This window comes from Mustela nivalis, assembly GCF_964662115.1.
Source record: "Mustela nivalis genome assembly, chromosome: 12".
NCBI lineage: Eukaryota > Metazoa > Chordata > Mammalia > Carnivora > Mustelidae > Mustela > Mustela nivalis.
The window spans coordinates 90,311,193-90,324,634 of NC_139031.1; the positions used below are offsets into that span (position 1 = coordinate 90,311,193).

Genomic DNA, 13,442 nt, shown 5'->3' on the forward strand with positions numbered 1-13,442 from the left:
GTAGGCGGTGGGAGCAAAAGGCTGTGAACCCCATTCGTAAGAAAGTGCTTCCAAGATCCTAATAGGACCCTGGTAGAGTTACTCTCACCTTGTGGCAAAACAGTGTCTAATTAAATGGTTTGTACCCACAATATATATAAAGATCTCTGGAAATTCAACAAGAACCCAACACCTAATTTTGAAAACCTCACTGAAGAATACTCAATAAGAACATAAAAATATACACATTATTAGTCAGTCAGTGCAATGAAAATTCAAACCATAGGGTATGCCCCGGCACAGAGGCCAGAATGGATGAAATTTAAAAGACAGACAAAACCACGAGTCGAAGAGGATACGCAGCTACGGGGGCCCTCGGACATCACTGGTGGGAATACAAAGGGCGCACAGCTCGCTCTGGAAAGCAACTTGGCAGTTTCTTCCAAGGTGACATGAGGAAGTTCTCAATTATTACGTTTACACAGAAGAGGCAAAACCGAAGGGACAGAAAGCAGACCTGGGATTTCCAGGGTTGGGGTGTGGGAAGGGTGATTGACAGCAGAGAGGTGGGGCCACAGGGACTTTTGGGAGATGGAAAGATTCTCTTCCTTGACGGTGACGGCAGTCGTCTACATCTACGACGCTCCCCGGACTGTACAGGTGAGGTTGTGAGTTTTATCCTCCTACCCCCGGCGCAGGAGGAAGAGCAGAGAGCGAGGCCAATGGAGCCTGGGTCTGGGGGAGGAGCGGGAGGTAGGTGGGGCGTGGACAGCCAGCCTGCCTCAGAGGCACGGTTCCAGTCCCTCACGGCTAGTGACCTGGCCTCAGACAAGTACCTTCCCGCAGACCTTGTTTCTGTGAGGATCAAGCAGACCTGAGTTGCTCCCTCCTGCTCCTCACAAAGCCCACCATTCCACAAGATTGCTCTTCCCAGGATGACAGAGCTGGGCCCAAAAGGGGTCAGGTGAGCCAGGACACCCCACCTGGTGCAGTGTCCCAACCTCAGTCCAGCTTTGCCAGAGCCAGAGCCATCTGGGTCCACCGGGCCAAGACATCCAGGCATGGCACACGTCTGCGCCCGGCTTCCCCTTCCCCAGGCCATGGCCAAATGCCCCCCGGAGAGCAGCACCACAAGCAGCCTTCTTGGGCTCTTATGAGGTAGTGTGCCCAGGAGAGCGAGACTGCATCTGCCTGGGGCCCGAGGACCCGACGGCATCCTGGCCCCTGGAGGGTCTGCACTGCTCAGCAGGGGGCCGGAGCAACCTGGGAGCTGTCCCTGTGACAGGGTCTGGTCCCACTGGCCCAGTGTCAGGAGCTTCGGTTCTGGCCAGAGGGCGGGCGTGCTCCTGGGCTGCCCATGCTCCCAGGTTGGGGTGGGGGTGAAGGTGACGCTCTTTCTGGCCCCCACAGCCCCTGCCCCTTCTTCTCGCGCAGATACCCCTGTTCCACCTGGGTCGGGGGCAGTGCACCCAGCCCCGGGGGACGGACCACCCAGCCTCGGTGTTCACCGTTGCACACCCTCTTCCGTGAAAGGCCAAGGGGGAGTCCCTCGAGCAGATGTGCAGGCAGAAGTCCCACCCTCCTTGCTTCGGAGCCTCCGGGGCCGTTGGTGTCACTGCGCTCAGGCCACACCGCACAGCCGTGAGGGGGTGGTGGGGAGCGTCAGCGGGGCCCACCCAGAGCTGGCGTTGGGCTGGGCTGTTCGGGGCTGGGAGCCACGGGCTCCACCTGTTTATTTCATGAGATCCCAGGCCCTGCAGGTAAGCTCTGCGGTAGCCGGTATCAGGTGCGGCCTGAATGAAGGACGGGGGCTCACAAGTCATTCCTCCCTGCGGCACGTGGGAAGCAAGGTATGGGGGTGCACAGCCGGTGGTTACTTTCAACCGGGCGGGCTCCAGAAAGCCCGGGGGGGCCAAGGCAGGAGCTGGACCGGCTTCAAGCTGAGGGAAGTCGGGCAGCAGCTGGCTGTCCAGGGGAAGGGGCCTCGCGGAGATGGTGAGCAGAACACACCCCCGCCTCCCACCCAGGCTTCTGGGACCTGATTGTCCAGCCCACGCGGTCCACGTCTGGTGGGGGCTCCGCACAGGCCACCCCCACTCTGAACTAGAAACGGGCAGTGTAGGCTGTGTCTAAGGGTCGAGGCCAGCGCCCCGCTCTCCCCTCTGACTCGCTCCGGGGAACAGCGCAGCCGGCCCGTCGCGAACACACACTGCTCCCCGCACACGTGTCCTACTCTCGGTGGCTGAACCACACTCGTGACCCTGCAGCCACCTTGGAAACATGCGGGGCATACCCTTTACAACAGCGGGAGTGCGCACTACTTGCTCCCAGTGAAGAAAATGACGTCTGCCTGAGAATTCCACCCAAGTCTCCAGATGTCAGGAAGCCCACAGCGTCCTCCGGGATCCCGGCCGGTGCGAGCACTTCGTGCCGGCCTCGCCTCCCAGAACACACGAACACACGGGCGCTGGGAGCCGCCGGGAGCCCCTCCCTCGCGAAGCCCCCCCACCCAGAAGCACGGCGACGGTTGCGCCCCCGAGGGTAGGCCAAGGAGGTGCTGTGTCCCGCTATCTTGGGGACAGAGGGGATCCTTTTCTGGTTTTTCCGGAATTCAGATGCAACTGGGCATTCTGAACTTTTATTTCTCAAAGCTGGAGACCCCGGCCTGCCTCCCCAGGACCCCCCGCCGACGACTGACTAGCACGGGGCATGATGTCCGTGCCGGCCTCAGGGTGGACGGCTCACCATGCTGTCCAGGCTCCAGAGTTTCTCATGGGATCAGACTGGAATCTACCTCTGGCTCAGTTTCATCCAGCTGCATGCCATGCAGGCCTCCTCTGACCACGCGCCCTCATGAAACGGTGGGCCCCAGAAGCCTCATCACAGCCCCCCACCCAGACCTCCCTTCTCAGGGCCAGGATGGTCCTAGGAATCAGGCGGGGCTGAGGAGGCGGCTGCCTGCAGCAGGGTGACTGGAGGGCGGGGCCCGCAGGGGCAGCCCCCCATCCCTGCTGGTGTGTGTGGGTGCTGCTGGGAGGAGGCCTCCCGCGTGATGTTGGGCACCCAGGGCTCGAGGGGAGATACCAGCCATAAGGACTGTGTGGCCAAGAAGCTGTTGCTAAGGCACGATGCACTGAAAAGAGCAAGTGGCAGGCTCAGGGCTCTGGATGTAAAGCCAGAGTCAGGAGACGGTTGCCCGGCAGAGTCTGTCTCCTGCAGCCAAGAGCCAATGGGGCTGGAGAGCTGGGTGGGGGGCACACTGCGGGGCCAGAGGAGGACGCAGAGGGCAACAGTGAGCCAGTAAATGGTCCAGGACTGGCGTTCAAGGATGGTGGAGGCTGTGGTCTGGAGCACTGTCTGGTTTTCATGCTGATGCTCCCTCCGATGTGTCACTGCGGCACCGCTGAGCAGGGAGATGGAGAGGCATGCGTGATCAGTTTTCTGTGCGTGGAGGGTTCTGAACTGCGGGTGGCCAAGCGTCCTCTGGGCTCACAGAATGGCTTTGCTGCGGGAGGGATGCCTTCTCTCCCTCGAACACCACGCAGAGGTCGGTGTGAGCTCGGGAACCGCCTCTGTCTCCCCCCCTCCCCCCGTCTCTTTTGAAATAAATCTTGAAAAAAAATTCTGTTTTGCTAAAATGGGCTGCCCATCATCTGAGCTCCCAGACAGTCCGAGTGTTCTTGCTGGTCCAGGGTTGTCCTGATGTCGGTGGCCGCAGGCTCCTCAGGCCGGCGGCGGCTGCAGGGTGGGGAGGCTGCGGCCATGGCTGCACGAAGACAGCAGCGGGCCTGGCAGTGCCGCTCAGGTCTCCCTGGCACGAACATCGTCTCTGTAGCCCATGACGCCGTCTGACCGCATTTCACCTGCAGGAGAACTTCCATCAGCTCTGGAGTCCATCCTCTCCAGCCCTGCTGCTGCTCGGTCCCCTCGGCTCCCGTAAGACTCCAGATTCTTCGCTGACACCCCAGCAGCCTTCCCGGCGTCTTCACCAGGAGCGGGGGCCATCCTAAGACACAGGTTCTTGGCTCGTCCCCGAGACGCAGCTCTGTCTCCAGGCGCCCTTCCCACGCTAGGTCTGCCGCTGCTCCCACCACCCCTGCAGGGACGCCCACCCATGTCAGTCCGGAGCCCCTCCAGGTCTTCCGTGGGCGCTGGAATCATCTCCCTCCGAATTCCTCTGAATGCCAGTATCTTGACCTTTGGCCATAAATCGTGAATGTCTGTCATGGCGTCTAGAGTGGTGAATCCTTTCCGGAGGCTTTCGATGTACTTTTCCTAGATAACCTCGGAGGGGTTCCTGCCTGCGGTTAACGACGGCCTTACAAGCCGTATTTCGGAATAATAAGATGCGGAAGGCCAAGCGACCCCCGGCACCACAGGCTGTGGAATGCATGTCATGTCAGGCACGAAGCTAACATCCATCTTGATGTCCGTGTCCCGCGGACCTGTTAAGTGACCTGCTACCTTGTCAGCAAGTGCTGCTGTTTGGAAAGGAATCCTTTCTTCCTGAGCCGTACATGGATTCCCATGGTGGGCTGAAGTATGCAGTCGGCCGTGTTGCCAACAGATGTGCTTTGGCGTTCCACTTCTAGAGCACAGGAGCAGGACACTGGACATGATTTTAAGGGACCTAGGACTGTCAGAACGGCCCATGAACAATGGCTTCAACTTGAAGTCCCAGCGGCATTCACCCCTCCAGGAGTCAGTCTGTGCCTTGAGCGCTGAAGCCAGATACTGACCTCCCCTCTCTGGCTGTGAAAATCCTAGCCGGCATCCGATCCCGGCAGAAGGCCGTCCCCCGATCCCGGCAGAAGGCCATCCCATCTACACTAAGCGTCTGTTGCTGGAGTAGTCACCTTCCTGACTCAACCAGATCTGCTGCTGACCTGCTGCCGCTTCTCCAACAGCGGCCCCCACTGCTCCCCCGTGAGACGCTTCTTTCCTTCAACTGCGTGAACCTGCCTCTGCAGGCTCCCAGCTTTTCCGCTGCAGCCTCCTTGCCTCTCTCCACCTTCACAGAACCACGGGAAGTCAGGGCCTTGCTTTGGGTGAGGCCTTGGTGGCTGGGGATGTGGCCGGCTTGGTCATCTGTCCCGATGCCCCAGGCGCTCATCCCCATGCACACACTCGCACACACACACAGGTGCACACACCCAGCAGCCAGAAGAAAAGCATCGGTCCTGAGAAGAATGACAGAGGCTGTTGCTTTCTTAGAGACCTGAAGGTTCAGAGCAACGGGTCGCAGCCTGTCACCGTCAAAGTCTCCAGTCTGGTCCCCACGCAGGCTGATGGGACCGGGATGGAGGACGACAGGCCACACAGACAACTCCAGCTGCTGTGGACGCAGCTCCTTCCCGAGCAGCAGGCAGTGCTCGCGGCGGGCGGCTGCGGACCCGGCAGATCCACTGTTACGGCGTGAGTGTGTCCCTGAAGTTCCTGTACTGAAGCTCTCCCCCACGTGACGGTGTTTGGAGGTGATCCGGGTTAGGCGAGGTCATGACATCGATGAGAGCGTGCGCTCTCCCCGCGGCGGCTCTGAGGACAGTCTCACCAGAACCCAGCCCTGCTGGCGCCTCGACCTCAGACTCTCGGCCTCAGAACAGGCAGACGCCTCGGGGACGAAGAACAGGGAGGGCTGCGCTCACATGAGACTGGGCTCTTAGTGTTGCCGTATGACGCCCGGGGCTGGATGCAGCGGAGCCAGGAGGGACAGGAGCCTGGCTGTGTGGGGGCAACCCGTGCCCTCTAGCAGAGGTCAGGGGCCCACCGCGGCAGTGACGTCTGGGGGGGCCAGCGGTCTGGGACGCGCTGGGACAATCACTTCAAAGTGACAAATGACGGTGCCACCGTCTGTCAGCAGAGAAGTTGCACCTCGTCGCACGGCCTCCTCAGACGGGGGAGGCCGCCTACTGTGTGCTTGTCAGCAGCGGCCCAGCTGCCTTGCCGGATGGAACAGAGGCCAACGGTTCAAGCACAGCCAGAGCAAGAAAAGGGTCTGTGTCGGGTCCTGACGATGCCCCAGCCGGCCACAACCGGGAGGCCCCGTGAGCAGCAGGTTTGCTCTGAGATGGGACACAGAGCAGAATGCGGTCAGGGCCCGAGAGGGGAGGGTCAGAGAGCAGAACTGGAACACGCACCTCGGGAGAGAACCAACCACTGCCGCACGCCACTGGGCCCTGGGAGAGACGGAGAAGCTGACCGCGGGACACCGAGCGCCTGTGTGGTCAGAACCACCTGGCACAAGCTGGGTGCCCCGGGGCCCACGGAATCATCAGACCAGGGGACCAGCGGGCGTCCTCCCTTAGAGGCAGTTCATCTGGAATCAGAGTTAAGGTCAGTGGCAGGAACGGTGGCACAGACCTGCCATCACCAAGTGCCTTGCAGGGAGGCCCCGTGCCTCTCCCTGGGCTCAGACCCACGTCCCTCGCAGCAGGGATCCCTGCACCTGGCTACGGGAGGCGTGCGGAACCCGGCAGATGCTGGCTCGTGGCCGGGTCCATTCACCGTCAGTGCAAGCTGGAAACACGCAAGAGCCCCACTCTGGGGCGGCCCTGGGGGCCATGGGAGGACAAGCCCTCCCGAGGGTCAGCGTTCTGGACAATGGCACGTGGTTATTCACTTTGTGCGCAGAGAGATGTGGTCGAAGGAAAGGTGTCCACGGACCCACGGGCAGAGTGAGGAACAGCCTGCAGGCGCCAGACCATAAGCTGGGGCTGCCACCACCAGGAGCCAGGGGCCACAGAAGAGGTCACAAATGCTCGGGGGGGAGGGGATGCGGGCGGTTCCCCAGGTCAGCTCGGGTTTGCCCAATGCCCTCCTAACGAGTAAGCGAGGCACAGGCACAGAGTCCGAGTGCACACTCCGGGCTCCGGGCGGGAGGAGTATCCCGTCCAGCCTTGGGACCACCTGCAGATGAGGGGGCTGTAGCCCACCTCACCGAGCCTCAACTGTAGGTGACCCCACAATCCTGGGCCACAGCCGGTGTGGCCCTCCCCTGTTCGGCCCTGTGCTGCCTCCCAAGCTCTGCAGAGAGCACTCCCTCCGTAAGCCACTCTCCCAGAATCCCCACTCTCCGCCTCCACATCGGGGGATTCTGGCCTGAAACAGACATGGGATACTGACCCTGGCGCGCAGACCAGGCCCAGCCCTGGGATGCGGCTGCAGGAGTGACGGCATGGCCCCTGGCTCTGCTCCTTTAAGCACCCCGCCCTGCAGCGAAACCTTCCTGCCGGGAATGCCTACAGCGGCTCCATCTCTCTCAAGCCCTGACAGCACAGTCCTGTGCCCTCACTTCACTGCCGGTCGCGACGGAGGCCCTGGCTGTTCCATCTCCATCCTGGCCCCGCGTGATCTCTGCGGAACCAGCACCTGGCGTCCTCTTCGAGAAGCACACACTGAGTCATGGAACTACTTGATCAGATGCCTGAGAGGATTCAGGGCTAGGACCCCAGGAAGCCGAAGACCCAGATGAGCGACACTGGCCTCGGACGAGGCTCCCTCTGCGTTCTTTTCTCTTCCCTGGCCTCCCCCAAGCCTGCTATGCACAGAGGGTCTGGTGATGAGGGCCGAGGGATTTCCAGGCACGGCCCCAGCAATGGCTGAGGCTGCAGCTGGACACAGGGTGCAGGGAAGGGCGCCGAATCTGGGGCAGCCAGAGCAAGGCAGTGGGCACAGCTCAGGAGGCTGGAGTGTGTGCTGCCCGCTGAGAGTCTGGCTCTACGCCCCAACTTTAGAAGCATCCATGCAGGGGACAGGTCCATCTGCATCTGCACGTGTGACCCACGCTGCGAGCAGTGAGGAGGACGGTGTGAAGGTGTGAGGACAGGAAGGCAGGGCTGCTTGGGGCCCAGGGGCCCTAGGTCCTTTCCAGGAGACCCAGAGGGCCAAGAGGCACAGGGCAGGGATATGTCTAGCTGGAACTCATGGGGAAGGGCTCTCCTTTCACTCTGGTTGTAGACAGGCACATCCAAGGGGCCGCATGGTAACTCCTGAGCTCACAGCAGCTTGTCTGTCCACTCTGGGGCCATGTGCTCTCCCCTCTCCGGGACAGGGCAGCTGTGATGACCGGGCTGCACAGAGCTGGCCAGAGGTGGGCACTGGGCACTAGCAGGAGCCAAAGGCAAGGGGTAGGACAGCAGAGGCATAGGAGGCGGAACCAGGCATGGGGGTGGGTGTTCAGGGCCAGGTCACTCGACTATGGGCCCTGCTTTGGCGTCCCTGGTTCATGGGCTGGTGGCCACCATCTCTTGTTCTGGCATTGGTCAGGTCACGAGTTCTTGCACTAATCCAGGGCCACACCATGGACCACAGCTCCCCCCAGGCTGTGGAGACTCAGGAGCCCGGGCCGGAGCTGGAGCTGAGCTCCATGTTTGCTCCAGAGGACAAGTGTTAAGAGGAATTCCAGGAGACCCTTCCGGTAGGCAGGGCCCCAGCTTGGAGTGGGGGTAAGAGAAGAGCCAGGGAGATGCTTGCAGTTGTGGAAAGACGCTGGTGCCCATCACTGCTGGTCCAGGGCTGGTCTCCCAGAGACTGGGCTGTACTTTGAAGCCCATTACACCTGTTCCTAAAAAGAGCAAGTCCGTTTGGAACTCTGCTGGGTGAGGCCAATGCCCAGCTGCATGGACCCAGAGGCCACTTCCACAGCTCTCCGGCGGCACCGGACCTGCTGCACCCGGGGTTCCAAGGAAAGGGTGCACGTGGCGGCCACCCCCTCTCTGGGGAAGCATTCTACTGAGTTGTGCCGGTCCCGGGACTGCAGGGCGGGGTGTTCACTGTGCCCCTGCACAGGGGGCTGCCCCCCAGCACACACCTCCGAGCCTGAGGCCTAGTGGTGGCTTGGGGGGACCCTGCTGTCCATCCCCCAGGATGTGCGAAGGGGGGCTGAGAGGGGGCAGGGGCGGAGTCACAGAGGACAGTGGCTCCCTGAGCTCAGGACACTCCCCTGGGGCAGAACCGGAGGCTCTGCTATTGGGAACCCAGCCCCCAGCCTGCTGACGTTTGCTCACACGATGCTGTTGTTTCTAAGTAGTGAACAGCTGACCGCCCTGGGGGGTTGAGTGTGTGTTTGTCGTCACGGGAACACCCAGCATTTCTTCGACACCGGCCACTGGTGGGCCTCTCAGGTGCTCCTCTAACAGCCAGCTGTCGCTTGTTCCATCGGACTTCTTTACAGCCACTCGCAGCAGTTCTCCGGAGTGTGTCTGTGGGCACCGTGCCCCCAGGTGAGCCTGGGGGCTGCAGGGGCCAGAGATGGGGCAGGGGTGGGGGAGGCCGGCGCTGCCCGCTGCATGCCTGCCTCGATGCGTGTGCCAGACCGAGCATCCCCCTGCAGGCTCCGGGCCGGGCCCTCTGCAGGCTGGGGGAGCCCGTCTGTGAGTAAATGATGGCAAGGTGACCGGCCCTGTGTGCGGATCCTGCGTCCTCTGGAAAAGACTGTGTCATGGGGGTGGGGGCACACATGCCTTCCCTCACCGGGATGCTGGCAGGACCATCTGGAACTTCTGTTCGTTGGGGAAGCGTGGCGATTCCGGAAGGGGCGCACGTGATGTGGCACGAGGCTCCCACCCTGCTCGGGCCTGTGAGCCCCCCGAGGAGGTGTGCTGGGGGCCCTTTACATGGGGGGACTGAGGTCTGGAGGGCTCTGCAGGCTGGGGAAGGCCTCCCTGCTGGAGCCGGGGAAGCAGGCTGGAGACTGAGGCCTGGGAGCCGCCTCAGCAGCGGGGCAGGGCTGGGAGGAGAAGGCGGCCGTGGGATGTGCGGACGGGGATCCTTCAGCCCCAGACTCCAGGCTCAGGTCAGCTCTGGGGCAGTACCGGGCTTTAATTTTCTCTGGGACAAAGCAGAGGTCTGCTAGGCCTCCCAGGCAGGAAGCACGGACACCTGGCTGTCGCCCCCGCCCTGTAGGGCAGTCAGTGACCCGCCTGGGCAGGCTGGCAGCACTGCAGCTGGAGGGAGGGACCCCTCCCTTCCTGGACGGCAGTGTCAGAAGCACCCAGAGTCTTGGGACATCTCAGATGGCACCCACCTCGGGAGCTCCCGGTTCCCTGAGAGTCCCTGGCTGACCTACCTCTGGCCACACCTCCGAGAAGTCTCCACGCCCATCCTACCAGACACACGCTGCTCTGACCCCTTTCGCAGACCAGGCAGGCCAGACCAGAGCCACTCGGCCACAGCGGGCCTCACGGGAACTCTTGCGGGGCCACCTCTGGGCCCACTACTTAGGGAAGAACTCACCGCCGGGCCTCTAAATCTGGGTCTGTCCTGCTCTGTCCAGTTCTGTTCCTCTCTGTCCAACTCTGTCCCCCTCTGTCTGACTCTGTCCCGCTCTGTCTGGCTCTGTCCCGCTTTGGGCCAGTTCTGCAGAAGCACAGGGAAGGCGGCTTGTGCCTCTCTGTCCCAGTCCTGCTGCCACAGGAGTAGACGTGGGCCTGGCCAGGTAATGGTCCCCGTGGCCCGCTCCTACCCCAAGTTGCCCCAGACACTGCTGCCTCCCACCGCTGCTCTGACCAAAGGGCGGGGACACAGGCCAGGTGCTTGTCCTCCGGGCCTCTCCAGCCAGCCCCTGGAGGGGACAGCTGGGCTGCCTGCATAGCCAGTGGCTCCTGGCTGAGGGGCCCGCGCAGCATCACCCTACTTCTGCACTGCTCCTTCCACAGGGCATCGACCCCTGGCAGCTGGAAGGCCTGAATTCTGGGGGCTCTGCTGTACAGAACACAGAACTGAATTTTGTGTCCCCGAATTCACGTCAGAAGCCCTACCCCGCAGCGTGACGGTGAGGAGGCCGGCCTTTCGGAGGCGACGAGGGCTGGATGGGGTCACGAGGTGGGGCCCTGAGAGAAGGACACCAGAGCTCCTGTCTCTCTGCTGCAGAAGGCAGCCGTCCTCACTGGAGCCCGACCCTGTGGGTGCCGACCTAAGCCTCCAGTCTCTGGAGCTGTTAAGAAGCCGGGTTGTTGAAACCCCTCAGTGGATGACATGAGATTCCGGTTTCCCCAGCCAGGACAGGACCCCCCGCCAGCTTTCTTCAGGGAAAGTGCTCCCCAGAGCTGCCCTGTGTGCCTGCGGAGCCCCCTCCTTCCTGCCCCCGAAGAGTGTGGACCAGCACAGAGGAGGGAGGGAGTCGCGCATGGACGCTTCCAAGGGGGTTATCCGGGCGGCTCCAGGCCAAAGGACAGCACCTGCCGCGGGGGGCCGGGGGGTGTGCAGGTGGTCCCTGGCTGGGCTGGGGGCTCAGGCAGACGCAGTCCTGCCCCCAGGGGCCAAGAGAGGCACCGGGAAGGCCAGGCCATGAGGAGGGGGGTGACGGCGGAGGGGTGACTGCCCGCGAGGGTTGGGAGGTCTACACAGGCACCAGAGCCGCCTGCAAGCTGCGGGGAGCAGAGCCAGGTTCCCTGCGAAGCCAACAGAAGGCTCTGGTCCTGGGAGCCCTAGGTAGAGACAGCCACGCTGAATCTTTCGGGTCCCCTTCGGACGCATGCTCCAGGGCAAACATGGGCATGGGGTGGGGTAGAGGGACGCAGGGTTGGAGCCACACCTCAGCTCCTTTGGGGGGACCTGACCCCAGGCCAGTCTCCCCACAACAAAATGCGGGTCTTCTGCCCAGCCCCTTGCCTCCCTGCACGGCCGCGGCCGCCTGGCTCAATGACGCTAGAGGACAGCCCACACAAGGCTGGGATGCGTGGAAAAACCCCAATACTCATGCTGCCTCTCCTGACACCTTTGTATTTTGTTCTTCCCACTTTTTTGCAGGAATTCAATTCTTTAGAATTTGCATGGAAATATCACTTATCTTGATGACCAATGTTTTTGATGCTTCCCTAGCCGCTTGGCCTGGGGCTCCGGAGCCGGCCCTGGCTCCCGGCCTGGGACCAGCAGCCCGTCACCTGGGGGGCACCATGTCCACCGGCTCAGACGGGCAGGGGGAGGACCAGCCCCGAGTCTGCAAATGGGGTCCCCGAGCCAGCTCCATACAGCAGGCCCCAGGCCCTGACACTCAAAGTCACCGAGATGCCACCTCCCTTCTTCCCAGGTAGCCTCCTGGGGGCCTCCCTTGAGCAGGATTTCTCATCCAGACTCTGGCCACCCCACCAGCAGATGTGGGACTTGGTTGAGGCCTGGACCCATCTCGCTGCCCCTGCCTGCAGGCGCCCTGGCTCGGGTAGGTTGTTTTTCCTCCAACATCATCAGCCCCACCGGGAGCAGAACCAGCTCTGTGTTTGTGCTGACCTCGTCAAGTCACAGAAGGAGAAGTGAAGACATGTGAGGAGACCATGCCAAAGGGACCGGATCCCGGCCCTCTCCCCGACCTCCCCAGATCTGCCTGGGTTCTGGCCTGGGGCTGCAGGCATGACCCACACTCCACTCCCCCCGCCCTTGGCACCAGCTCTGTCTCCTTGCTCACTGCCTGAGCACAGGGCTGGCTGTAAAGACATGTGGATTTCTCTTTGTTGTGGAAAAACTATGTTCTCTGCTCCTCACCAGAAGCCATGGTCCTCCTTCTGGAGGGATTCCTGGGAAGAAGTGTGGTGTCTCGAGCCTGTCACAGTTCCCGTTGAGGGCTGCCTCATGGTTCTGCCCCGAGACTCCAGGTCCCCAACCCCCAAGCTGGGGCTCCAAATTCCCCAGACCCCCCAGCCAGCGGTTGCTTGCCAGACCTCTAGAAGCCTGCTTTCCAGGTCACTGGGCCAGAGCCCGAGCAGCAGGAGAGGCCTGGGTCTCTTGGGAAGAAGGGGCCTCCCTGCCGGACAGGTTCTGTGCCCTGGGATCCCTCCCCCATGAGCCCTCCCTAAGGGGCTTGTGCACGGAGTCTGATTCTGGGAAGCCCGGGCTCGTCCATGCTGAGCAGACCACAGCCTGCACTTCTGAGGAAGCCCATGAGCGGTGCGTTACCTTTTCCTTCTTGGTGACGTCCATCCTGGCTCTGTCATCCAGCATTCATGCAGTGGCCCGCTCAGGTGAGCTGGGACCCCTCAGCGTTCCCCGACAACTTCCAAAGCAGAAAGACCCCAAGCTGAGGAAGAGTCCGAAGGAAGCCTCTGGCCCACCTCGCCGCCGGCTTCTGGCTTGAGCTTCAGGCATAGAGTTTCTTCCTTTTCATTGTTGACCAGCAAGCCGGTGAGGCTTCTCTTCAGGGACGCAGCTGGGACCCTTCCTCACCAAGGCCCGTCCGGCCACTGCTGGAGGCCGGGGGCTAGCCAGAGCCGGTCAGCCTTCTCTCCGGGCTGTGCTGAGCTATGGGGCACGGTGTCCTCTGGAAAGACTCAGCAGAAAGGGTCTGCTCCCTTCCCGTGGCCAGGGACAACTCTTGAGTAGTTAGGTTGTTGGTGACTGTGTCCCCCTCACACCCCAACCTGCTTTCCCCAGGCTCCGGGCCACCCAGCACTTCCTGCTCTAACCAGGTGTGGAGTGGGGCGTCCCCCCACAGGGCCTTCTGTGCTCCCCGACAGGGCCTGCGCTGCCATGGC

At 62.1% G+C, this 13,442-nt stretch overlaps 1 protein-coding gene across 1 annotated transcript in view; it reads right to left on the minus strand.

Annotated features, from left to right (window-relative positions):
- GCK (glucokinase) overlaps positions 1–13,168 on the minus strand; it is a 34,256-nt gene extending 21,088 nt beyond the window's left edge. Inside the window, exon 1 of the mRNA XM_082692069.1 lies at positions 12,868–13,168. Coding sequence (XP_082548195.1) covers positions 12,868–12,912 — 45 coding nt within the window. The 5' untranslated portion in view covers positions 12,913–13,168. The remainder of the gene's footprint in view (positions 1–12,867) is intronic.
- Positions 13,169–13,442: the final 274 nt, after the last annotated feature.